Raw genomic sequence first — 27,123 nt, forward strand, 5'->3', positions numbered from 1 at the left:
GTGGCCAGGTAGAAGGGCCTGTCCTCTGACATGCCACTTCTGAAGATGGCCAACTGAGATCCCAGATCAATGCCCCATGCCTCTGGCTGACCTTCTTTGTCACCCTTCAACGTGCTGTGATGGCAGGCATGGGTGGCAGTGACCCCGTCCCCTTAGGTCACTTGGTGACAGAGAAGGAGGGCAGGAGAATGGCCAGGAGCAGAGCTCGGCTTCTCCTATCATCCTGGGCCTCCTGTGCAGTGCCGGTCAGCGCTGACCTTCCTACCCTGTGACACTCTGGGAGTGTCATCCTGGGACCACCCGTACTGAGCACGGAGCTGTGCACACACCAAGTGTGGAAGCAGAGCCCCTGGAGGTTCCCGCAGATGGAGGGGACCCACTGCAGTGACAGCTCAGCCACGTGGACCCTGACTCCTCGCTCCTGTGTTCCCCTCACTAGTGTCCTTCCAGTTCCCTGCCCTATGCTCCAGTGCCTTCTGCAGTGCCACCCCACTCACCCACTGCAGGGCACTCAGGAAGACCAAGAGTGCCCGCGCCCGCGCCCACGGCCACGCCGCAGTACCTGCTCTCGACACGCTCACCCCCTCGCCCGGGGCATTTGTCTACATGAAATTGCATCCTGGGACAACAGACCCCCGCATCCTCCTGCAGGGCTCAGTCCAGGAGCCCCAGCAAGGCACCCTGACCACACCTGCTCCTCTGCCGCCTGATCCAGGCCTCGGCCTCCCCCGGAGGCTCCGCTCCCGCTCCTGCCCTTAGGCCTCCCAGCCACACCTGGCAAATCTGTTTGCCTGATGGTGACTTTCTGTGTCTCCCTCCAGGGCAGTGTGAGAGGAGGGACGACACCTACCCCGGGCTCCTCAGGGCTGGCCTTGTTGAAGGGACATGCCACCTAACCCTGAGCACCTGCCACCAGTTGGAGTCTTTCCTCTTCAGATGAGGAGACAAAGGCTCCAAGGGACCAGGATTGTGCTCTAGGCCACTGAGCTGGTCCTGGAGAGCTGGGGACAGCCGCTGCCTCCACCCACCAGCACCCAAGGGCTCCACACTCATGACATGCAAGGACACTGCAGAGTGTGGCCATCCCCAGGCTGCGGGGATGAGGCTCTCTAAGGACCCGTGGTGACCGACTCGTGGGGAGGCTGGGCCCAGGGGGTCCTCTCCACGGTGCTCCTGCTGCAGCAGCGTGATGAGGCTGCCTCTTCCCGTCTCGCGAGGTCCAGGGACCTGCAGACTTGCTCCTGGGCCCACCGGCTCCTGCCTGCCTGCTCTGGCCCCTGCTGCTCCTGGGCCCAGCTTCCTATGGCTGGACGCTGACAGTGGGGTCACCACAACCCAGAGGCTGGTCATCTCTGAGCTGCCACCTGTGGGTGGTGTCCCACAGCATTGGGGCTGGAGGGGAGGGTGTCCCTGGTGGGTAGTGCTCTCTGGAAAGGAGATGTCAAATCCAGCCTCCGAGGGCTGGACACAGAAGCCCCTGTGTCCAGGGGAAAGGGGACTGGTTGGCTGAGTTCTCCTCTCCCTGCCCGGGTGGGCTTCCAATGCCCTTGCAGCCCTGGGGGCACAAAGACATACTTGTTGCCCTTGGGGCCAGTTTCTATAGACAAATTGCATCCATGAACCCAGAAAAGTCAGGATAGGGCTTCTTTTTACCCCAGTTCTAGACCCGGGGTCTCCTGTAGCGCCTGGCTGAACTGCAGCTCCATGAGTGACTCATGGAACACTCTGCCCCCTCTAGTGACGGTGACCACTGCCACCTCTTCCCCTTCTCTTCTGACTGTCCCTGAGCTGTTCAGAGACCGCAGGGTGGTGAGGTACAAAGACCCCTCCCTGTGCCAGGAGCTCCTGGGCTGGGAGACTGCCTGGCTCCCTCTTGATGGCTCTGCTCTGTGGTGGCCAGTGGGACACATGGTCTCCAGGTGGACTGGGCCTGGCTTCCCCAGAGCCACCCAGGATCCAGGGTTCATCTGAGCAGTGCAGGCTCCTGTCCAAGACCCAGCCCCACCTGGGTCCCCTTCCAGGACTGGACTCCCTCCCCTGGAGGGTGTGCAGTTGCCAAGCACCCCATCCCAGCCACACCAGCAACAGGGAAGTGAGAGTCGGTGCCACAGGCCTCTGTCATGGGCCCAGGACACACACGCAGCCACGCAGCCCCAGCAGCCATGGTGGGGAGTGGAAAAGTCAGCCAGGCACGGAGGGGCTGGCCAGAGCCCAGGGCACCAGGCAGGACTGGAATCTTCCAAGAGGAGCAGGGATTGAAGGAAGAAGCAGAGAGTGAGTGAATGTGGAAGGGAGGAGAGAAATGAGGTGGGGGGGACGGAGGAGGAGGGAGGGGCTCAGAAGCCAGGGGACACCAGGGAGGATGGCAGGCGTGGGGACTGGTCAGGTCTTGGAGAGGAGGCAGGGACAGACATCTCCTCTACTGGGTGCCCCAGCCCTGCCCAGTGGGACAAGGCTGCAGTCCGCCAGCCCCCTCAGAACACACGGGCCCCCAGGCCCACACCACCAAAGCCTCAGACTCCTGGACACCCTGCCCAGGGGACCCTGCTGCCACAGCCTGACCAGAGCTGAGCTGGGTGCCAGGGCTGGAGGCTCCTCTACTCAGCTGGCCCCAGGCCACGGCCAGCCTCCTGCTCTTGCCACGTCCCCTGCCCCCCTCCCCAGGAAACAGAGATGGTACTTCAAGCCAACTTCAGGTTCCTGTCCCCAGGGCCAGAGGACAGGAGACACGAGGGCACTTGGGCCTCCTCCAAGGACAGTGGCTGTGTGCGCTTCCCAAGTTGTGTGGCTCAGCGTCTACCCTGAAGGTCTGGCAGCAGAGGGCAGCGGGCACCCCACCTCACCAGGGTGGAGAGGAGAGGCACAGGAGTCTTCTGGGCCTGGCCACAAGCCGCTCTCTGCCTCCTGGTGACCTCCCAGCATGCCGACTGGCTGTCGACTCGGCCCTCTCTGGCCAGACCTGCTTCTCAGGCCCATACCAGCTGGACAGCCAGGGGACTGCTGCCCCGGCCACCCACCAAAGCTGGGTCCCACTGTGGGACAGGCCAGCCTTCTTTGTTGCTCCATTCCACAGCTCTAGGACAGGGACCTGCCTGTGCTGATGGAGGTGACATTTCCAGCCACGGTTCAAGCCTTAGTCTACTAAGTCATGACCACGAGGCTTTGAGGGCCTCTTGCACAGAATCTGAAAGTCCTGCACACCCTGCACCTCACCGACTGCCAGGCCCCATGACCGCTCACGGCCATCCCGGCCCTGGCCCTGGCCCTCTCCAGCCCTGTCCACACAGGCTGTGGTGATGTGAGCTCAGAAGGTGAGGTGCCCTGGCAGAACGTGGTCCCTGTCTCTGGGCGAAGACACCTCTGGGGCCTCTGGAGGTCCTGGGCTCAGGGTGGCCTCCAGGCTCTGCAGAGTTTGAGCCCGAGCGCCATGCCACCTCCATCTGGGTCCAGGACTCGAGGCCGTTCCAGCTCTGACAGGTCCCTCCCACCTGCCACGTCCACAGGCCATGTTCATCCTAGTCCAGCCAGACAATATGCTCTGTGCCACACCCAGAGTGCCACCCACCCCACAGAATCAAGGCTCCAAGACAGGCCACCCCCACTTCCTCCACCCCGAGGAATCTCCCAGACATCACCCAGTGTTGGGGCTGGGGTGCCCAGGCTAAAGATCCACAGGAAAGCCAGAGTTCAAGCCACGAGAAAGTGGTCAGGAGCGGAAGGAATTCTAGTGAACGGAACCTGTATTACTCATTAGAATGTGAGGCTGACTGGGCCTCAGTTCTGGAGTCTGGCTGCCAGGAACCCGAGCTCTGGTCCTTGGTAGCTTTCTGACTGCGTGCTTGCCAACTCTGGTGCCTCAGTTTCCCTAGCTGTGAAACATGCACATGTGTGCCCGGTATTAGCCCTGCAGACTCAGGAACACTCGTGTCCCTGCAAGGTTAGAAACTGGGAAGAACCCACAGGCCAGACTGAGCTACCATCAGAGGCATCGGTAAAGGGGTTTCACAGTAGGAATGGGTGTCTCAAGGCCAGGCGGCCAAGAGGAAGTGCTATCCTTTGTCCCTAAAGGCTCCAGGGGAGAAGGGCACGGGGCCGCCAGGTAGGTTAGTTCAGAGCCACTGCAGCTACTTGTCTGGTTGCATTCTCCAGGGCACAGGATGATTTGGGGGATGAGATTCTGGCCAGCGGGCATATCTGGATGGTGATGACCTCCTGAAGTCACGGTGGACAAGTGGCCGCTGTGTCTCCCTCCCGCCAGCTATGGGGTCCTCTCCACCAACCCAGTAGTGTCACCATGAGCCAGCATGTCTCTGCTGGGGCTCCCGGCATCACACCAAGTCTACACATGACGCGCCAACAGCCCAGGGAGGAGACAACACCAGGGTGCACAAGGTGTAAAAGTGGTGTTGCGTTTGCTACGGTAATTAATCCCTATTAAAAACTGCTGTGATGGGCAGTGTTCCCACCGCAGAGCAAAGAGGGGAGGATTATTAATAAGCACAGAGCTTCCGGGGACCCCAGAGTCCCCCGGCCCCTCCGTGGTGGAGCCCCGAGGGGACACAGTTATCCGTGACTCTGAGAAGCCGCGAGGGGGAAGGGAACGCTGCATCCTCCGCGGAGGCTTCCGGGGTTGGCTTGTGGTGACTCCACCTGAGCTATACAGAGGCAGTAAGGTCAGCAGGACTCACGTGGCCTCCCTGGGGGAGGCGGGGTCCTCCAGCTCTCCAGGGCCAGGGGCCCTCCCGCCAACCTGCAGCCCTCCAGCAGTCCCTCGCCCCTGGATGCGCCTCTCTACTTAAGGCACTTGCATGTCTCCCCCAGAGCCACCTACCAGCTTCGCCATCGGATGGAGCAATAAGATTCTTTTACAAGACACTGCAGTTTAATAATAAAGTGATACCCCGACGCAATCCCATCTTGTAGGAGCGCTTTCCTCTAATTCTCTGAATCTTGCCACCACTAGAGTCCAGATGGGGCCTTCCTGGGGGCCTTGCTCAGGTTTCGGAGTTTCTGATGGGGTCCTCCCTGCCCTGAATGGTGACCAGTGTCAGCCCTATCTCCTGCTGGCCGCAATGCACCAGGGACAATAATGTAAGGATCCCCAAGGGGGGCCTGGACCCTTGGGAAACCATGGACTGGGGCAGCCCAGCAGGGAGCCAACGAGCACTTGTGGAGGTCCCCAAGTGCATGGGGCTCCTGGTGGTTGAGTGGGCAGGTGGGAAAGCCAGGGCAGGCCTCAATGCAGGCTGCAGAGTGATCCAGGCCAGGACCACCTCCCATGGGCTCTTACTAAGTGCCAGAGCCCTATCAACCTGGATTTACCCCGGTGTTTGGTAACCCGAAGTTGTCCTGATGGTCAGAACTGGAAACTACCACCACCGCTGCCCAGAGAAGGCCATGAGACACGTCAATAGGCACTTGTAATTAATTACAGAGCCGTGTGTCTCAGAGGACACCGCCCGGTCCCCAGCCTACCTGGGTCCAGCCTCCCCTGCAGGAAAAGGCTAGTGATGCTTTAACAGAAAGACTGGAATTCCACTGGTTGAGCTCTCATTTTTTAATTTGCAGTTCCAAAGACTATAGGTTTAGCGAGCTTGCCTGTTGGAGTGCTGCGTCTCAATGCGCCTCCAACGACGCCTCTCGTCTTGCTTGATTTCACGTCTTCTGCTCCTAATATCAGATGTACTATTCAGACAGAATACACAGCCAGCTTAGGGCCAGGCACTCACGCAGCACAGGACCTACAGCCCCCAGAGGGGCAGAGGACGGGTCGGTTCTCACAACTGGAGGTCTGGCCAGGTGCAGCCCCAGGTCCCTCCCCAGGAGAATACCCTTTGGGCCACACGGTAGACTCTCACTCCGAAGGCATTTTGGGACAAGCAGGGTCCCAAACGAAATGTCATTATTTGATTCATACAGGCCCTAGACTACCAGAGCTGTGTGTGCACCCATAAAAATGTGCACCCACAAATAGCCAGGAAATGGCTGCATTCTAGACCCGTGCTGAGGCACACGGCCGGCCACCCTGCAGAACAGCTGCAGCCAAGCAAAGGAAACTAGGTACTTCAAAGCTTGATGCATCGGGGGCACTGGGGTTTTCCCAGAGGCAGCCAGCTCTGGGCTGACACCCATTCAGGATGGGTCCAGCTCGTTCAAAGCCCTTCTGCCTTCATACTGTTCCCTACAGAAAGCTCCAAATGTCACCAGCCAGGAAGGCATTCACCTAACCCTGGAGCAATCAGGGAGTCTGCTCCACGGATACTGCTGGTGGATTCACCCCGCTATGAACACTGATCCGACTCCATCAGGACAGCACTGATGTGGCCTCACTTGATCTCAGTTCGGCCCTGTGTTCAGCCTGGCAGGACTAGGTATCCAAGGAAGACACTCAAGTTCGGAGTGAGGACGTGACTTGCCTAAGACGACACAACCAATATGCTATGGATTAGCCTCCTACCAGGACTTTACTCCAAATCCTAAGCTCTGCTACAGATGCTAGAACCTTGCTTCCAGCTGACCAGGACATTCCTGCCTGTTTGGCTGGGTGTGGCAGCCACTTCAAGTGGCTGTACCTGGGAGCTTGTTAGAAATGCATGTTCTGGGTCCTGGTGCCGGTGATCCCCAAGCAATTCCTATGCTCATGCAAATTTCAGAGGACTGGAAAGATCATCTGTGAGGCTCATCCCGACTGCCCATGATTCAACGACACCGGAAATTTGGGGAGCTGGTCATGATCTAGGCTGGAACACCCTCCTACTTATGGGTCTGGGGGGCCCAACAGCTTGAGTTGTGTCCAGAAATCCCCAAAAGGCACAGGCAGTTCCAGGAAGGTGAGACCAAGGGCCAAAGGCTCGGGGTCACAAGCCACTTCTGGGCACCATCTGCTCCTCACACTGCACAGCTTTTGGTCCCTTCTTCTGCAGTAGCCAATATGTTTGGCAATCCCCACCACTGGGACCCTGGTAAGGGGCCAATTCAAGTGTCCTGCGTCCCAGGGGCAGCTGCCTTGATCCAGTTCTGGGGACCCATCTTTACCATGTCCATGGCTCCTCCTGAACCACCTTCCATGGCTCTCTGGAGAGTTCAAGGGACACAGACAAGAACCCACCACTCAAAGGCCAGCCCCACCTGGGCACTAACTGAATCCAAGAAACACACTTTCCCATCCTGCTTTCAGGTGTGCATGGGGGTGGGCCAGGGAGTGCCTTCATCTAGTGGCTTTGCCCTGCCTGACTTTGACCTGCCTTGGGGTGGGCACCCTGTACACTCTATCCATCTCCACTCCACCCCAGGGTGCAGAGGGGATCCTACAGGAGCCTGCTCCCTGGGCTGAGCAGGCCCCAGGACTGAAGCCCCAAGCTCTCAGTCCCAACAGGCCTCCCTCAGCAGCCGCCCCCGCCCCTGCAGGCCCAAGCAGAGGGCGAGGGCGTGAACAGAGAAGGGAGCTAGCTGCGGGAGCACTCGGAGGGAGGGCAGACCCAGAGATGTGGGCAGTCAGGGTGGGTGAGGCCAGGGTACTGCAGCCCCAGGCCAGCTCTGGCCAAGCTAGTGCCGGGAATCGCAGCCCAGAGGGCCTCGGGGAGGTGAAGGAGTCCCCCCTCCGTCCCCAATGCAGGCCTGGGACCGCACTGATTCCGCATTGGGTGGGATCGCAGGACCCCCACCCCTCGTGACCCAGCCGGCGGGCAGGCGGACACTGATGCTCTGCGCGCGCCTCCCCGTGGGGCATCCTGGGGATCTGGGGGCTCAGAGTCCCTTGGTTTCCTGCCTCCTCGCCAGCCCGAGCTTCCTGCGCAGCCCCGCGGATTGAAAAAGTCTGGCCCCAGCTCCCTCCCAGGCCAGAGCTCTGGGGCCTCCCTGTCAGTCCCACCAGGCGGGTGGCCCGCCCCCCGGAGGCCCAACGCGCTGTCCGCGCTGCAGTAGAACCCCGCGTCCCCATCGCCGCCTCTGCGAGGCCCCTCGGAATTCCCGACGCGGTCGGGGAGGGGTCCCGGCTCCCCGCCCGAGTCCCCCGCCGCCCGGTGCGAAGTTCCCCAAAGTGACCCGGGCGCCGGGAACCCCCGCCCCCTCCCCTCGGACTTCCCCCGAGACTCCGCCCGCCGCCCCCTCCCGCGCCTTCGGAAAAGTTGCGAGCGACGCCCCAAACTCCCGCCCCCCGCCCCGCGCCACTGGGCCCCCGCGCTCCGCCGCCGCTCAGGGGCGCAGTTCCCCCACCCCAGCCGGGCGCCATGACGCGGGGAGCGCAGCGGGGCCACCAACGGCGACGCGGAGGCGGCCAAGTGCGGGGCGTGGGCGGCGGCGCTGGGCGCACGTGCGCGGGGCCGGGGGCCTTGGCCGGGTCCGGCCGGGGGCCCGCTTACCTGTTGGAGGTAGAGGAAGGCGGGCGGACAGGGCACGGAGTGCGGGAGCATGGTGCCGGAGTTGGACAGCAGGAGGCAGCCCGAGTTCGCCATGGAGCACAGCATGGGGCGGCAGGGGGGCGCCCGGCGTCCGGAGGCAGCTCTGCGCTCGCTGCGTCCCTCGGTGTGTGCGCGCGCCCTGCCTCCCGGGCGCCCTCCCGGTCTCTCCTCCTCCTCCTCCTCCTCTTCCTCTCTGGGCCTCCCCTCCCCCTCGTGGCGCTCTTTAGGAGGGAGGCATCGAAAGGCGAGCGGCGCGCCTCTGCCCGGTGCTCCCCCTGCCCGGGCGGGGAGGCTGGAGAGAGCGCGCGCGAGAATATGGCAAGAGAATATATGCGCGAGAGGATGGATGCGAGGGAGCGAGGGGGAATCCGTCACTTTGGAGCCACCGGAGCCCGGTCTGCAAAGAGTGGTGCGTGTGCGTGTGAGTGTGCGCGTGTGCGCGCGTGTGTAGCGGTGGGAGGGGGAGTCCCTGGCGTACTCCAACATCAAACAGCCCCGCGCGGAGGGCAGAGAACCCGGACGACGGCACCACAGCTGATCCCACACTTAACCCCTCGCCCGCCGGCCTGCGCCGCGCTGCCAGCTCTCGCACACTCCCGCGGGCCTTGGGCTCCCCTCCTCCGCCCGCGTGCAGTGCAGTCCCTGCTTCCCGTGGTGGGGTCTGGGACCTCCCTTGGCCCCGGATCTCTCCCCAGCCTCTGCAGAGAGGAGGAGCGGCTCTGCGGCCCGACCGACCGGAAGGCGCTTGGTCCTGCCTGGCGTTGAGAGAAGCGCCTCTCCTCAGGGAGGCCGGCTCGGTGGCGGGGATATCGGTGATGTAATGAGGGCACCTACGCAGAGGCTTCCGCGCTGGGAAGGCTTCGCCACTGCCCTGGGCTTGGAAACCAGCCAGAGCCCCCAGGAGTCTCACCTGCCCTCCTGCTGGTGCCCAGACCCCATAAGACACCTCGGCAGTCTGTCGCAGGCACATGGTTTTGTGGATACTTGATATGGGGATGGGCGACAAGGAACACTGGCCACCGTACATCCTCCCCTCCCCACACCCACAGGCACTGGAGTTGGTGTGCACAGGGTAACCCTGAGGCCTGCACAGGTACCCACCTCCTGACCCCGTAGTGCTTGGTAAGGCTCCTTGTACTACCACTATGAAGTGCTTGGAGACATCTGCCGCTTCCCCAGCCACACAACACACCAGCCTGCCCTGAGTGCATACTCGCCCCGTCCCCCAGGTCAGTCTTGGCTTACTAGGACAAGCCACAGGTGAGTCTGGCTGTGAGTGGGACAGTCTGCCAGCTGCTCCCATCAGAGGTAGAGCCAGCAGGGCACACACCTAACCTCACACCTGCCTACACAGCCTCCAGGAAGGCATCCCATACCGTTCTGCGCTCGGCCATCCTGCCTCAAGGCACCTGCAGTTCCCCTCCTTTCACAAGCTCTATTCCAAGGAGGCAGGGCTGGGACCACCCGGCATGGGAAGGCAGCTGGCCCGACAGTTTAGTGTGGAGTCCCCTCTCTTGCTGTGCGATTCAGGAAAGTCACTCCTCCCCTCTGGGGCCTTGGTTTCTACACCCAAGCTGAGGGGTTGTTTGGATGCTCCCATTGTAGTGAGGACAGGAGGAGGGCTGAGCGTGGCGTCCTCCCAGCACCACCAGCAGGAGGCAGATGGACAAGTACACCCAGGGCAGCCCCTCTCAGGCACCATGTCCCTGCAACAAAACAGCCTGCAGTTCATCTCCCTTTTGGAAGGAAGGGGAGTGAAGTTGGAGGAAGGCAAAAGGGAAGGGCCAAGGGTCAAGGGACAGCCTGGAGGTGGGAGAGCTAAGCCACCTTGTCCGGTGGTCCACGCTCACCTGATCTGGAATTCTGCTCTGGGATTCCCCATACGTGTAGTGTTGGCTCAGAGAGTTCTGCAGAGTCTTGGCTTTGGACTCCTGGAGGCCACCCCTGCCTTTGGGTAGAGACAGGTTATTTAGTTGGTGTCCCAGCCTCAGACAGTGGTGGGGTGGCCCAGTGCCAAGGCATGGTACATCCAGGGCAGGAGCATGAGGCTGGGCACAGTGTTTATGAACTGGGGCCTTGCAGGAGAGCTTCCCTATGGGCATGGCGTGGAGTGGGTCTGGCTGAAAGAGTATGGTAGTCCTTCCCACCTCCTCCTTCCCACCTCCCTGTTTCACAAACCTGTCCTCTCTGAGAGTCTGTCAATCATCATTGCCCCCACTGCCGCTTCCCTGGAGGATGCTCGGGAATTTGGGGCAGCCACATAGCACTTGCCTAAGCCAGGGCTCCAAATCTGCCCTGACTGTGACTCATTCTCTCATTAATTCGCCATTGATACCAAGCATGGACTGTGAGATCAAGGCCTCCCAAAGAGAACTTGGGGTGTATCCCAAGCAGTGCCCATCACAGGTCACTCTTGGAGTTGACTCTCCTGCTTTTCCTATTGAGAACCCATTATATGTGGACGCAGTACTATATGCTGAAGCTGTAGTAATGAAGTTCTCTGCCCCGGAGTGAGCACACTGACTGGTGGGGAAACCAAGCCAATAAACCAAGACTGCAGCCTAATATGCTGAGAGCATCAGCTGAGGGATGTGTCTAGACGCCTGCCTCCACCAGCCAGCTCGTCACACCCAGGCTCCAGAGTGGAGACCTGGCGCTCCCAAACAGAATTAAGAGAAAACCTCCAGCACAGGGCTTGCCCAATGAGTGTCTGGCTTATTTCTCAGGACAGGGGCTGTGTGCCTGCTGCCTCCTGGGCCGTGCTCTGGACCTGTGACTTCTAATATGAGCCAATTACTGAATGCCATGAACCTCGTTCTACTGTGATTGTCTGAGTCTGTCATGCAGGCCTGACTGTGCAGACCTTGCTGGCAGGAGCCCTGCCTTCTTCACCTTGCACCTCCCATGCCAGGCACTGGGACGGGGGGCATCAGACTGTGGGGTGCAAAGTTCTCCAGGTCCTAGAGACCCCTGGCCATTCTCCTGAACTCTAAGTGCCACATAGACTAGGGAGGGTGGCCCTGAGCAGGGGCAGGGGAAGCCTATGCGCCTGCTGCCCCCCACCCCCACCCCGCTCCTGAATTGAAGAGAGACTGTGCACTGGGAAGAGCTGTCAATCCAGTGTGAATATTCACTACTTAAAAAAATGAGCCAAGTAAAAAATATCCCATACGCCCTGAATCTGAGAAGGGCCTTGTTAGGGAGGCAGGAACTGAGCTGTAATTATTTCTGCGCTCCTGGGCACCACTATAAATATCAGGCAAGGGAGGCACCTCAAAAAGTTTCGGAGGGTTCCAAGGCTTTGGAGCGCCTTCCTGCCCCTGTCCTGTGTCACCTTTCCTGGCAGGGGCCCTGCTGGGGCAGGTACTACTCTTCTTGCAATTGGGCGGGGCCTGCCTGTCCCAACTTCCCCAGGCCCACATCACCTTGCCAGATACTCTCTGGCTCTTTGGTATTTATCTCTGTGTCATGGGACAGCATTTGCCCAAAAGTGTCCAGTGGGGTACCAGCACCTCAAAATAGCCTGTGCTTATAACAAAAGAGCTCCATGAGATCTGTGGCCAAGTGATTCAGGGCGTGTTGCCTAGGCCAACAGCTCCTACCTGCTCCTTCCTTTGGGAAGTCCCAAGGCAGTCCATGGGCACCTCCCCGCAGGAAAGAGCAAGCCCTGCAGTCCCTGAAGGTGGGCTGGGTGGGGGTCCAGCTGCTCCTCACCCTGCCTCCTCTCCTTCTCAGTGGTCAGGCTGACTGTCCTCAGGCAGCGCAGGGAGATGAGGAGAGCCTGGCAGGGCACCCCAGGATGAGGGGCAAGCTCACAGTCTCCAGTCGCAGTTGCACCAAGCCGAGAGCCGTAATCTGCAGATACACTGTGCTTCTCATGCTTTCTGCAGAGCCAGACCTTCCTGTCTTGGGCATGAACACTGGGGACAAAGGAGGCCAAGTAGCAGAATCAGACCTCTCCAGTGAGACAGGCTAGTGTGGCACAGCTTAGGGTGGGTGTAACGGGGTGTGGTGTGACGCAACTGAAGTCCTACATCACCAGCTGAATACTCTCCCAGGGGAATTGATGTCTCTGTTTGGTAGCCAAGATAATGGGGTTAGAGTTGGAGCAAGCACCAAGCTCAGGGCTGCCCCAGAGACACCACGGGAGTGTCAGGATTGGGGTAGGCGAAGTCCTGAGCCTTTTTTTTTTTTTTTTAACAGAAATCCCTCAGATTCCCCTCAGTGGGGGAATTCTTCTCTTGGGGATAGGTGTCTGCCTGCGCTTTGTCCTGACATGTTCAATTCTCCCAAAAGGGCAGAAGAGTTGGCAGAGGAGCTCTGCAAGAGAGCAGGGACAGCAAACCTGAGCTGTCAAGTGTAGCCCTGGCTGACCAGGCGCTGCTGGAGGCGTCCAGCAGGGGGCCCACTCACACTTGCAGGAGGTTCCCCTTCCGAGCAGGGCTGGAGGAGGGGCCTCTGGGGGCTCCCCACCCTGGAGCCCTGCCTCGCTCTTCTAGGGAGTCTTGGAGCATGCAAGCACGGACCGGGCCGCCATGGCACCCACCTTCAGCTCTGTGGGGGTCCCCCACCCATTGACGCCGTCCCCCTGGCCCCAGCAGAGACTGCAGCAGAAGTGGAAATCGGCGTGCGAAGGAAGCTTATTTATCTGTTTAATTAAGAGGCGTTTGCCAGCCCCATTCGGGTCCATCCGTCTCACTTACAACCATGTCCCGGCAAAATTAAACATAATAAATACAGGGAGACTGAAAGCAAAGGGCACACTCGAGATATATGGGCAAAGCCAGAAGTTGCACAGGGTTGCAGATATAAGCACATCTTTCTTTCGCAAGTTTCTCTCCCCTCGGGGCCCGGGAGCCAGAGGACTGCTCTCAGAAAGGGGGCTGTGGGTGCCGTTCGACTCCTCTGCTCTTTCCACTCTGCGCTGCTGCCAAGCTTTATTTATTTTAAATGAGCCCCCAGGACTTCCTCTTCTCTCCTGTGGAAGGGGAGAGAGCTAGCAGAGCCAAGGAGAGGCCGAGACCAGGGAGCTCTGTGATGTTTCACCTCGGGGCTGGAAGGGGAGAGCCCCCGAGGCAGCTCCTTGGACAGCTCCTTGCTTTCTGCCTGCACCCGCCCTGCGCTCTGCGGGCAGCGGCCTGGGCTGGGCGGAGGAGCCTGGGAGAAACAGATCTTTGGCCTTCAGTGCCAGCTGTGGCCAAGCCACCACTAAGCGACTGGTCCCAGAATCCCACAGAAACCAGGGGGGGGGCAAAGGGCGAGGGGCAGCCTTCTGTTTCTCCAATCTGAAGGCTCAGGAGTCTGACCACTTTAACTTCCCCAGAATATGAGCACACAGAGGGGGGCAATGGTGATTTATTGTCATTATTGATTGCTAACTGTAACAGTACCTTGCATTTTCTCAGTTCTGTCCTAACCTTTTCAAAGTGGCTTACCATATCTCTTCTCACTTGATCATTGCAAGTTAGGTAGGGAAGGTATAATGAGGCCCATTTGCTACATGATGACACTTTTAAGATTACAGAGGTGGCCCAAGGTCATGCAACTAGTTAGAGGCAGAGCCTGGGCTGGAAAACAAGGTTCCTGACTCAGATACATGGGAGCCTCTTGCTTCCTGTGCCTGGCACATGCCCTTCTGTGAATATCCTCATCATTAGCCCTTGGCTCTCTCTCCTAACAGGATCACCCCCCAAACCAAATCTGTTAATGGAATAGTCATTTGCAATAGCTTGGGCATTTACTAATCACACCACTGCTTGGTCTGCGCGGCAATTATCTTGAATTTCTTCTTTCTCATTAGGCTGGAGGTCGTGAGAACTCAGTGGGTTGCTGAACTCTATGATGGAGCCAAGGAGAGAAGCTGTGGTTGGACCAAGCAAGTCCTTCTGCAGGGCCCCAGCCGACCTGCCATGCGGTGCTCAGTTTCCTGAATCCTCACTCCACGCTCTGAGCCTGACCCACCCCCTGGACCCTCCTATCCCATCTCAGCCTGTGCATGATCTCTTGGTGCCCTTGTGCCAAGACCACAGCTAGCCACAGGAAAAAAGAGTTCTCAGAGGCTCGGGAAGTTGCCCTTCTGCTTGGAGATGGATCTCCAGCTCTGATTTTGTCTCTAATGAAATGCCCTTGGACATGGCTGAGCACAGCCCTTGCTCACACCAGGGCAGTCCTCCGGTTACAGGTTTACCATCCTCCAGGCTCCCAGGACACTGCCAGAGAAGGCTGGCATAACTCACTTCTCCACGCAGCCCAGCCTGTGGCACACAGCACTAAAATTACCCTGGCCGCCCAATTGCTGCAGGGGCAACTTCAGCACCAGGGACAGCCCCGCTCTTCCCAGGGCTCACCTCTCCTTCCCCCAGTAAAACAGACTCTAGAGAGGGGAAGAGAACTCGGAGGCACAGAGGGGCCGGCTGCAGGGCACCCCTGCCTTCCAGCTGGAAGTCGCTGCAGCCTGTGGGGCAGGCGCTGTCTGTTCTCTTTGTTTCCTTGAAGCGCTCCACTGAGGGAGACCCTGACGTCTCTCTGGGGAGCCCATTTGGGTTTTTATCACCCTGGCTGTCAAGAAAGTCTGCCTTATGTCTCACACAGACCTTTTCCATCTTAATTTCACTCGAAGGGTGAAGGCCTTGAAGCAGTGACAAGGGGGAGCTTGCGCCAGAAGCTGAAACCACTGTCACCTCTTCTAGCTCCCAGGAGAGACCTGGGGTCACCCTCCAGAGCTTGTAGAGCAAAGCTGTGTGTCAAAGAAAGAAGCCAAACGAATCCAGTGCTTGCCGTACTGGCTGGGCGACGGGAGTCTGCAACAGGGAAGACCTCATGCACGCGGGCTGCAGGGTGGGCGGCCGCCATCTCTGTGCCCAGCATGGATCTGTGTCCAGTTCAGTTAGAATTGACGGGAGGAAACAAGGCATTCAGGGTTCCTGAGCAGAGCCCCGTGGAAGAGGTCAAGGTTTTTCTCCCACCAGAAAAGAGGTCTGAACCACCCCTGGTGGAGGTGGCACAGGTGCCCTGTGTTATCTGCCTCTCCGTAGAGGGGGCAATGAGAGTCACTGGGCTCTCCACTTTGCCATTGGTTTTGAAAACTGTTGCTTGAGAGAGACACCAGTGCCCCTTCCTTCAGCCCCAAGAAGATAGACCCAATCAGCACCACAGAGAAGGAGTGATGGCCAGGGTGCCCTGGGCCAAGCTCTGTGGGTATTAGGTACTCCACACTGGGCCCACCTGAGAAGCTCTGTGTCCCTGCCCAGCACCCAGATAGGTAAAAAGCACCCTCAAAGCCTCAGGACACAGAATATGAGGGGGCTGCTCTGCACTCCTCCTCTTCGTGCCCCTAAAGTCAAAGCACCAGCTCATTAAAGGCTCATTAAGAACCAAGACTCACAAAGGCCCAGTGAGGTGGTCCTGTCCTGGCAAGGCATGTGGCCCCGGGGAGGTCAGTGCACAGTGTCAGGCAGCCAGTGCCAAGCTGCAGATAGGAGCTGGCCACAGGACAGCAAGGTGGCCAGTGGCAGGTGGTGGGCAGGAGCCTCTTCCAGAGCAACCACAGGTGCTGAGCTTGTCCCAGGACTCAGAGGATGGGGACGGTTCTGGCTGGCAGGAAGCAAAGGAGCAGATACCAATGCTAACCTGCTGCTCATGTCCTTACACCTCCAGCGTGACAGGGACCAAATACGAGCCCCTTTCTCCAGCCTTCAGGAGAGGGAGCAGTGGTGGTCTGCAGAGGAGCTGCTAGGTAGGACCCTGGCCAGCAGCAGCCCTGTCTGGCTGCCCCTGACCCCAAGGAGGTTGTTAGAACTGCGGCAGGTATGGGTGCGACAAGAGCAGAGAAGGCGCAGAGGATACTGTTGTCCTTCAGAGTCTCCAAAGCTCTCCAGAGAGCAGGAGTAGCACATTGTTGGTGGGCGTGGGTGCAGGCTTTGACTCGGGTGCAGGTCCATTCTAGGGCCACAGCCCCTCCTAGCCCCTGCCCCCTGCTCCCTCTTCCTCCTGGGGAGAGCCCTTCTCTTCCTCATCTACTCTAGCACTGGGGTCCAGTGACGTTTTGGCACCACGACGACTCTCCGGTTCCAAGGCATGGGGTTTCTGAGAACTCACTGGCAAGGAGACTGGGGAAGCTGGCGGCCAGCTGAGGACCTGCGCTGCTCTGAGCAGCTCCCGGCATCTCCTCCCACCGAGAGCTCTGCATTAGGGTGGGGGGGGGGCGTCTGTTCCGTTTCTTACTTCCCTGGGATGCCGTGACTTTTGATTCCTGCTTGATTAATATACAGCCAACAGACACTGTATTTAAGGCAGCTTTAATTCTCTCAGGTCACCAAACTCGAAGCAGCAACGCTGTGAGGAGCCAGCCCCGCGATAGATCAAACACTGGGACCTTCAAATCGCTCTGTGGCCCAATTTCTCATCACTGCTGCTGCCTGATAACCCTCCCAGCCTGGAGCCAGTCTCCCCCTTTTCTGGGGGTGGGCTCAGGGACTGGATGTGTATGTCCACGGCTGAAACCCTGCTGGCAGCTAGAACAGGAGCTGGCAGGACTCAGCGCTTCAGTCCTGCAAGAGTGACCCGTCAGCACCAGGGACAGCTCCCGGCAGACCCTGGGGTTCCAGTGCTGCCTGAACTCGGCCTTCCTGGGCCCTACAAGGAGGCTGTCAATGGGTCTCTCTGGTTTGCAGGAGGTGGCCAGTGGCCAGCCCTGCTGAGGGCCACCTCACTCCAAATCCCTTCCCAGCCAAATCCGTCTCCTGCTCCCCTTTGGGGCCCTGCACCCTCCCATAAAGGCTTAGTCTCCCTTAGGCTTTCTCTAATCCACTTTCTCATTCTCTGATCCTCCTGAGAGCTCTCCCAAAAGAGAAGCAGGCTGCTCTCAGTTAGGACACCTGGCTGCCTCTCTGATAGCCCTGGGTGCCCAGGGCTTCTGGGGACCCCACCATCTCCTTTTTGGCTCACCCCCCTCTCTTTCCACTTGCCTCGCTCGTTAGCAGGCTGATTTGTCTACCTGGCACCTGGTGTCCCCCTACGGGGTGGGGAAGAGGGGCAGAACTGTCTGCAAGGCTGCCATTTCCTCTGAAGCATCTGTTATAGACCTGGTCCTCACTGTACTGCTGAGCAGCACAACACAGGGAGATTGCACTCGGAGGCCCGGCTTGAAACTGACCTCCCAGTGGGGGCAGGGAAGGCGCCGTGAACAGACAACCTGGTGCACAAAGCCGTTCCCATTTAAGAGCAGGACCTTCGTGGGCCAGAGTCTGATCAATCTTTGCTGCCACCCTACACCACGGATTAGGAAGAAACGTTCGCATAGAAGTTGGGGCAGCCCCAGATGCGCCCTCCCTGGCCCAAACACTACTGCTATTGTGTTAGGATTTTTCTCTCCACAAGCCCCATTGGAGTTACCCCTCCCCCTCGGCCTCCTTCCACTTAAAATATCATCTATAGATTTTCAAATTATTGCTACACTTTCTAAGAGAAGGATGCAGTGGTTAAAAATTAACAGCAAATTTATAGGAATTCTATGTGGCAATTACAGAATTATAATGGAGTGGCCGCCACTTGGCGAGTGTGGGTCATTGGAAATCCACACTGGGAGACCGGGATCTTTATGGCACTGGGGTTGTGTTTTTCGAGTGTAAATGCTGTGGAGAGGGTCAATGGACCCTTGAGCTGGCCAAGTTCTTCTCCAGAGGAAAGAGTGGCCAGCCCCCTATGGAGGGGAGGCGATTTAGAAGGCGAATCACTTAACTGGCACAGAGGGATGAGGCTCTGGGAGGCCTAGCGTTGGCAGGTTGGGGGCTAGAGGAGCAGCCCTGAGGTCACCCAGCCCCATCTGGAGAGGAAGGGGAGGGCAGAGAGAAACGAGTCACGGCAGGGCAGAGGACGCGGGACAGACACCAGGAGAAGTCCGACTCTCCCCACCCTGTGGGCAATTCTATTAAAAAATTGGGTGAGAAAGAGAGACCATTTATGAAAGTGGGGTGGACATTGTCCACACTTCCCACGGGGCCACCCGCTGCACCCACTGTGGTAGTTCATGGTGGGCGCTGCTGCCTGCTCCTCCCTCTAGGATCACAGTGGCTGGGACCGCGATGGCAGGACCACAAGAAGGGACTCAGACTTGGGGAAAGGGTGTTTTGCTGGGGATCTAGGAGCACATTTGCTGCCTGGTTCAAGAGTGTCAGATAGACCTGGTGCTGTCCAATATGGGAGGCACTGGTTCCCCGTGGCCGCTCAGTGCTGGAACAGTGACACTCAACGTGTGTGTCAGTTGCGTGTGGAAATGACGATGCTTCTGGTGCGTGAGGTTGCGTTAAGTGCATTAATAAAAATAGTTGTACCCATTCTGTTTAAATGTGTCAATGGAAAGTACAAACTGACCCACAGTGCTGGGCAGGAGCAGGGACAGGACACTTCCCATTCACCGGGTCACTACCTTCCCATTGTCAGAACCGTTGCCAAGGGCCACCCTTGAGTTTCTTCCTACGGTGAGGTCTGTGTTGGCAGAAGGCACACTGATCCCCTTTCCCAGAACTGACTCTCGGTAACAGGGCTTGCTCCATTGAGGTCCCTCTCTGGCTTGGTTCCTGTTTGCTCTGTCCTGCTATTTTGTCCCTGTGTCCTGCTGGGACAGCAGTGGAGGCACAGAGAGTGGAGTGTGGCTTCTTTCTGTGCTTGCCCCTCCTCCCCAGGACATGCCAGGAGTCCAGCACGGGCAGACCCTGGCCATGCCCCAGCACCAGTGCCCATGTGCCTGGGCTCCAGGCTGAGCTTGTTGACATTGCTCCCCAGGTGGAGCAAGAGGCCTCAGAGACTTCAGTTCAGTGCTACAGGACATGGCAATAAGTGTCCCAGTGATAAAGCTTTGGACAGGTGGGACAGCAGGTACCCAGGACACCTGCCACCTCTCCCTCCCTTGGAGCACTTATCGTTGCCATAGGTCCCTCTGCAGGCAGAGCAGGAGGTGGAGGGTAGCTGTCACCCTTGCCAGGTCCTGGAGGAAGGGCGGGGGAGCATCCAGAATGGAAAGTGGGACTCAGGACGTGGAGCCTGGAGAGCCTTGGGCTCCTAAGGCCACAGTCACCTGGCCCCGCCTCTCTCCTGAGCCCTCCACCAGTGGGAAGGGTCCTTCCTCAGCCTGGAGCCGGGCCTCTCTCTGCCCCTGACCCTCGTCGTGTGGCTCTGGGCGAGCTAGTCAACATCTTGAACTTTCATTTCTGCTCTGCAAGAACAGGATGGTGATACCTCCCTTTGTATTGAATCCCCATTTCATAGACAAAGGAGCTAGCACACGGTAATGATCAATAACTCATGTTAATTAATTCAACAAATATTTATTGAGTGCCCCCAAGTGCCCGGCTTTGTTCTGGGTCCCTCCTCTCCGCAGTGGCCACGTGAGACAGCCAGGGGAGCCCCCTCTCCCTCCACCCAGGTGGACTGAATTGGCCTGTTTGTCTCCCAGGCCTTGGTACAGAAAGTACAGTTAACTCTCAATTATCTATGCAAATGGAGTGGAACGTTCCACTGATAATTCAGAAAGAGCAGAGAGTCCACAAATAATTCTTATTTGAATTTGGAATGCGTTATGCTTATTTTTGCGTTGGATTTACCTTCCTAATTACTGTTTGTTCTGGCTCATGCTCAAACTTGTTTGCATTCTCAGAATCCAATGGTAGGCGGTGAGGGGTGTGCCCCAGAAGCGTGCTGGGATCTGCCGGCTGGAAACCAGCCACAGACCACCTCTGCACACCCTACCCCACCTGGAGGGCGCTGACACAGGTGCACGTGGAACAGTGGACACTGGGGCTTCTTGGTATCTAGCCAGGAGGAAAGATGGTGGCTACTTTGTGTTGCCTCGATGCTCTGCCCTGGTGTGGGGTGGGTCGTGGGTGGCCATGGCAGAGGAGAACACAGGAGCCCAAGAGCAGGCAGTGGTGGGGTCTGCAGCAGCAGAGATGGGCTGCTCCCTTCGGGCTGCCCGTCTGTGAGTCTCTGCTCTCCGTCCTCTCTGCACCCGTCTGTGAGTCTCTGCACTCCTCCAGGAGAGAACCAGGAAGTAGATATTTCTTTCAACTGATCTATTTTCCATGCACTCTTTTCCAGAATGGTGGATTTTGGTGGCTGGGGGCCTGTGTCTAGCTGGGCCACTCCTCTAGGGCCACTCATTTCCCGTGGCAGAGCAGGGAGGGAAGGAGAAAACACCAGGGGCTGACCTCCCCCACTGGACCCCCAGGGCAGCTGCAACCCACGGGGATCTCCAGGCACGGGAGGGAGCCCTGCCCTGACACCAGGCAACCAAGGTCACTTCTGCCCCAGCGTGGGCCTGCACCTCTGAGATCCGAGCATGCTCGGGACGTTGGCCGTGAAGGCTTTGCTCTGTCAGGTGGTCTAGGTGGTGGGCTGCCTCCTGAGAGTGCTGTGGGTAAGACGCTTGGTCATTCTCTGTGCTGGACCAGACCAAGAAACAAACTCTGAGTGACCACTGCTTCTGGAAAATGTTCTCTCCTTGCTGCCCACGAGGCAAAGCCCCAGGCCCAGGTGCAGAGGGAGGGCACTTGGGGAGCACCTTCTAGCACTCACAGACGCAGGGCCTGAGTACCCAGCTCATGGGGTACCTTTACATAGTCACCCCAGCACGCCTCACACACCCCATGAGACAGATGTGTCCCCCGGGGAGACAGAGGCCTGGGGAAATTAAGAATTTTTCAGAACTAATTGCCCAGGCCTCTGAGCGCTCTCTCTCTCTCTCTCTCTCTCTCTCTCTCTCTCTCATGATTCTGGGGAATGTGAGAAGCCTCTGGATCTCTGAGCTTCCTGATGCCTAACATCCTGCTGCTTCCCAGTGGTAAGAGTCACATTCTCTCCCGTGGAGACGCTGAGAACACGAAGCAGAAAGCAGTCTGCAGCTCGGGTGTGGACTGTGGACTGCGCTGGTCTGGAGGAAGAGAGGGACATCTGGAGAACAGCTGGGGGCTGGCCTCGCAGAGAAGACGCCGTGCAGAAGGGCAAACCGGGGTGAGTGGGGGCTGGAAGACTGGCCAGCTACTTCTCTCCCCGCTGCAAGTGAGCCTCAGTCACTCTGGGGACCACAGAGAGACACTGCCCTCCAGCTGCTGCTACTGGCCACACTCCTTCAGGGAGTTCATGCCTGTGCTCATTCCCATGCTGCCCCTGGGACCCCTTCCTCCCCATTTCTCACTCATCCTGACCCCCTCCTCCCTTGGAGAACCAGACATGGGGGAGTGCACACCTGGGTGCCCCTGAGCGCTCTGCCCACGGCCCCTCTGGTGAGCTGCAGGCCTCAGCCTTCTCTTCCGGGAGGAGAACTAGCCCAGGTGGAATTCGAGGAAGAGGACACCGCCAGCCATCTGGATGGTCTGAAGCCAGTGATCCACCAAGAGATGCCAATGACCTCTGGGGTGGGAACAGGTGACCTTGAACAGGAAGTAATTAGATCTCCTAAACAATCCTCTAAATCTTTAATTAAGCAGAAATGAAAGCAGAGCTTCTGTCCCTCAGTTGTACCAGCCTCATTTCCAACGCCCAATGGTACATGTGGCTGTGACCGGTGTCTTGACACAGATGGAAAACATTCCCATTGCTGCAGAAAGCTCCAGTGGACAGTCCTGCCCTGAAGCTTCCCAGGTTTCTGTCTCTATAACACGAAAAACATCCCAAATTGCTGTCCAAGGCTCAATGAAATGACAGATGGCCAAAGAGAGTGGGCAGATAAAAGCAAAGCAATGGCCTTGAGGTCTCCAAAGCTGTCAGCCTGTTGGGAACCGAGAGAGCTTCGAAGCCCCCGGGGGAGCAGGGAGCCTCCCAGACAGCCCTCTTTGCTGGGTCCAACCCTGGAGTGTCAGAAGACAGGACTTCGGGTGAGTTGGGCATCGGCAGTGTCACTCACAAGCCCTCCCTGCCCTGGGCGCTAATGTGAGAAGGGACAGGTACCATGGGCAGAGCTGAAAGAGGGGCCACCTCAGCTCAGAGCCGAGGGGGGCACCCTGCAGGGACGGTGGCCAGGTCGAGCCCGGGCTCCACACCACCCAGCTCCTTGCAGGTCCAGACAGGGCTGCGGGGAGGCCTTGGCAGGCCACACCCCGAGGTTTCACAGACCGTGTCCCTGGGGAGCCTGAAGCCAGGAGAGCTGGGCTGGGCTGGCAGAAACCCACACGTAGACTCAGAGAAACAAAGGCACTTTGTGCACAGCGCCAGTCCCTGCCGGGGAAGGAACGAGACCGGAAAGCTGACCTGGCGACCGGCTATGGACCCCTGACTCCCCACAGAAGCAGAGAAAAGTCACAAGGTCCCCTTCCCCGGGTGCTGGGCAGGCCAGGGCAAGAGAAATCCACCTGGCCCCTCCTTCCAAGGGCCATCCCGAGTGAGGTGGCAGGCTGGGCAGGCCATGTCCCCGTTCCCTTGAGACCTCGTGCATCCCTCCCAGCTCTTCGTGGTCCTCGTCCTCGCATCCTTTCCCACGCTCCCCTGTTCTTCCTCAGACCCCTCTTCTCATCCTCTCCGTGTGTGTTTTTTTAAATATTTATTCTTTAGTTTTAGTGGACACAAGATCTTTATCTTATTTCTCTGTGGTGCTGAGGATGGAACCCGGTGCCTCATGCTTGCCAGGCGAGCGCTCTACCTCTGAGCCCAGCCCAGCCCATCTCTCCACGTGTGTTTAAAGCCTGATTCTCTCCCGCCCCCCACCCCCCACCCCGCAGACGTGCAAACGCAGAACACAATGTGTAAAACCATCCTGATCTGACTGAGCAGTACGGAGGGCAGCAGAGGCTGGGTACTTCCCAAACCAGCCAGCCCTCACCCCGCTCACTCTGTGCCCAGGCTGGACTAGCTCTGCCCCTCTTGGCTCCAGAGGCCATGGACCAAGAGAGAGGATTCTGGTGCTTTTAACAGGGATGGTGGGGCAAGGCCTGGGTGGCAGAGCAGGAGTGGGGAACCCCGAGAAGCTTGTGCCTCCATGAAGCCCAGTGGTGGCCACCCTGCAGGACGTTAGGAAGTCCAGCTACCCACCAGTGGGGTTCCCAGGGTGGAGAGCCCGCCAGGCTGCCTGGCTGCTGTCCCTGGTCCTGAACCCGCCTGCCTGACCCCGAAGAGCTTGTGACTTCTGTTCCCTCTCAAGAGGGAACTGTTCACAATTTCTCTATCTTCATCTCCCCCATATTTTCTAGAACATGCAAAAATTCTTCTGATGTGTCCATTACTTTTGTAATTACTGTGATTTTATTATTACTGCAAGCCCCTCCCGCAGTGGGTGCTACTGGACGTGGGCTGCCTTAGTGCTGAGCTTGCACAAGCCTCCCTGTCTGTCTCTTCACCCCCTCCTCCCACCTGCCTCCTCTCCACCACACTCTCCAGACTCCACTGGAGGCTGAGGGAGACTAGCACAGAGCCTGGGGCAGATTCAGCAAAGTTTGCAAAAAGTTGCCTCCGACGTTCAGACCTCCCCGCACCCCCTCCCTGCAGCAGCCAGCCAGTGCTTGACTTGAAACCGACACCACCTCCAAACTGCAGTGGCGTCTCCTCCTCCTCCTGCCACTTCACTCGAGCTGTCACCGTCTCTGGGTGATGACACACATCTCTGGAACATTAGCAGTCATGATGGGGAGAATGCCCTCAGTCCCCCGGGTGCTCTCCGAGGCAATGACAAGGCTTCCCTGGCACGGGGGTGGAGTGGGGCAGGGCTCAGACCTGGGAGGACTCTGGGGAAGAAGCTCACAGCCCGGGTGTCCCGCCACCCTGCACTCGAGACGGGACGCTCCCTGTGGCTATGTGGTCTACAGGGGCCTTTGGTGGCCAGGCAGAGGGGAGGATCCTGGGGATCAGGGTGCACTTGGCAGGAGAGGTAGCCCCAGGACAACGCTGGGGTGTGCCCAGACTGCCACCCTCACACACAATTGCCAATTCCTTCCACGAGGGTAGAGCTTCACAGCTCACAAAGATCCCACCAACACCATCGCTCACAACTCCCACAATGCCCTTGTGGGGCGGCTGGCAATTCTCCAGTGCTGACACAGGAAGAGTGGGGTGCAGGCAGGGTGCTGCCCAGACCACCCAAGATCCCACACATCACGCACCTCCCAGGCCCCACCCACACCCTCTTTCCACGCCAGCCATCAGCGCGCACAGCTGCAGGCTGACAGCCTGCACAAGCTCATCTCTCACCTTCTGTCTGGGGCTTTTCTGTTACTGCCACATGGGACACCTGCTGGAGCCCACTCAGCCAAGCTGACAAACTGGCTGACCTGGAGGGGCAGCAATCCTCGGCCAGATGGAGAGGGGACCTGGTGGAGGGCACCCTTTCCATCCCTCAGGTGGACAGGCTGATCCCTCACTGGGTCCTTCCTGGGCCTGAGGCCCCACTGCCCACAGTGGTGCACCTCTGCAACGCGCCCTCGATGAGGTGCCCTCACTCCCTGATTGGTCTCCCTGACCCCTTCCTCCTGGGCACTCCCGAAGCACACGCCTGCCTGCAAGGACTCCTTCGGGCTGCTTTCTGGGGAGAACCCAAGCTAAGGCAGTTTGCTCCTAAGGTGGCTTCGAAAGTGGCCCCTGGGGATGGGCTTCTGAACCTGGAAAAGTTGCTGGTCAGACAGGGTTAAGGACCCCATTTCTGGGGGCCAATAGAGAGTGACACCAGCTGACATGTCAGAGCATCACCATCATGCAGACGCTGGATGGCGGAGGGTGGAGAAGGGGGCAGGGGGACATGAGGGGCTTGGATGTGCGGCAGCTATGCGGTAGCTTTGGGCAAGGGCGATGGTAAGGACCGTGGGGTGGGCTGGCGTTTTTGTTAATGGATCTAGAAGTCTGGAGGAAGATGACAGCCTTAGGTTAGTGGGCTATCAACTCAAGGGACGGACCTCCACGCATGTCAGCAGACCTCATCTCCTAAAACCCTGGGGATCAACTGTAAGGGCAGCAGATACAACAGAGCCTGGACGCGCACACAGAGCACGTCCACCAAAGTCAGCCCAACAAGGAAGAGCGTGACCCCAGATAAGGACATCTGGTGGATGGCCCAAGAATCCTGCACTCCTGGCTCCTCTGAGCCCTTGGGGCTGGCAGGAGCAGCCCTTCCCCCTTTCTAGAAGAAAACTGGCTCTTCTCACTGGGAGGACCAGCAAGGACCTGGACAGAGAAGCTCTCTACTGGACAAGGCTCATCCACATTGCAGCTGCCGCACCCTCCCTCATCACCGCAGAGCAGGGGCTGGTCACAGTGAGCCCAGGCCAAGAGGGGACAGCTCCAGGAGATTAGCCACACTCCCACAGAGCTGCAAGACCAGCCAGGGAGCAGGAGGGAGGGGGGACAGTGGGGGAGGGACCAGAAGGAGAATGGAAGTCCTCAGACAGGGAGAAGGTAGTGACCTGGGTGGGAGGAGTGTCCATGGCTCAGGGACACCTGAGGCAGTGCAGTGAACAGCTCCCTGGGGGCAGAGACACGTCCCTGGCCTTCAGTCGGTGAGGCAGTGGGTCTGAAGGCCTAGGGTGGTGTAGGCAGAGAACCCAGCAATGGCCACCCCCAGGAGGGCCAGGGTTGCTGCCTTCACTTGGGCAGCAAGACATGCCTGGCTGGAAGGCTGAGGTGAGTGCTTTCTGCAGGCCAGGCCAGTCGTCAGGAGAGACATCCATCACCAGCTCCTTGGTGTCAACAAGGGTTGGAAGATTCCCGAGAAGCAGAGACTGGATAGTCCCATTTAACCTCCACCGGCAAGGTCAACATAATACCATCATGGTCAGCAAGGCTTGGGTGATGGCCAGGGAGCCCTGGGGTGCAGGGTCTGCGCTAATAGACCCTGGTGCTCCTGGGGACGAGATGACCGGTGGCCAAGGAGGGTGCTATCTGAATTGCAGTCAGAAGAAATTCAAGAGCCAGGGGGTCCATCTGTCAGCACTGTGGCAGACTGCAGAGGCTGGCCAGGCTCAGGTCATCCTCAGACCAGAGCCTCTGGGTTGAAGGGGCACCAGGGAAGCCTGCAGAGTCACTGCAGTGTACTTGAGGACAGGCCCCTCTCCCTCCCCAGAGGGGCCTGCGACATTGTCCAGAGAACCTATGCACTGGGGAAAGGAAACACCCAACATTTTGAAGGCAGTAGGACACGAGTAAGCTGGGACACTCCATAGCCATCAGGTAGAGTGGGGTCCATGGGAAGCCAGAGTCGCGACCTCCTGACCCAAGTCCCCCTGGTGGCCTCAGGGGCCCATCTGTGGTTTGCTCTGTGGACTGAGTATGCAGTTCAGACGAATATACTTAGCACCTGACATAACCCACCTATGGGTGCCCTGACCGAGGTGGGCCAAGGGGAGGCACAGGGGACTCCCCCAGGCCCTGGTGAGCGCGCAAATCAGGAAAAGAGCTCATCCTGCAAATTGCCACAGTGTATCGACCATCAAACACTCGGCGGGAGCAGGGAGGGCGGCCCTCACTGTGTGCCTGCTCATCACCTCGAGGCCCCTGTGAGAGTCGGACGAATCACGGTGGACAACAGTGGATTTCTGTGGACTTGACCTCCTGTAGCCTCAACACTGGCCACAGCATTTAATTTAGTGGCGCAGACCACAGAGCCTCTGCTGCTCCTAGGTGGTGACTGATGTGGAAATGCACTCTTGCCGATCCCTGCCAGGGAGGACCGTGCAGAGGGCCGTGCCCCTACACGGGAAGGACAGCCATGCCTGCTCACTACCTCACCGCAGGCTGGGATGGATCTCTCGCTCTT

General features: G+C 58.6%; 1 protein-coding gene across 9 annotated transcripts in view; it reads right to left on the minus strand.

Moving 5' to 3' along the window:
- Rbfox3 (RNA binding fox-1 homolog 3) overlaps positions 1-27,123 on the minus strand; it is a 370,105-nt gene that overhangs the window by 66,928 nt on the left and 276,054 nt on the right. For 2 of the 9 annotated variants that reach the window (XM_058579980.1, XM_058579981.1), the window contains exon 1: positions 8,361-8,474. The exons of 4 other annotated variants lie outside the window; for them this stretch is intronic. In XM_058579980.1, coding sequence (XP_058435963.1) covers positions 8,361-8,465 — 105 coding nt within the window. In that variant the 5' untranslated portion in view covers positions 8,466-8,474. Of the gene's footprint in view, positions 1-8,360; positions 8,485-27,123 lie in introns of those variants that run through there. 3 more of the 9 variants (XM_058579979.1, XM_058579982.1, XM_058579978.1) reach the window with 3 other exon arrangements.

The sequence above is a fragment of the Marmota monax genome, unplaced genomic scaffold, assembly GCF_021218885.2.
Source record: "Marmota monax isolate L192 unplaced genomic scaffold, Marmota_monax_Labrador192_F-V1.1 WCK01_AAM20220418_F8-fsc00353, whole genome shotgun sequence".
Taxonomy (NCBI): Eukaryota; Metazoa; Chordata; class Mammalia; order Rodentia; family Sciuridae; genus Marmota; species Marmota monax.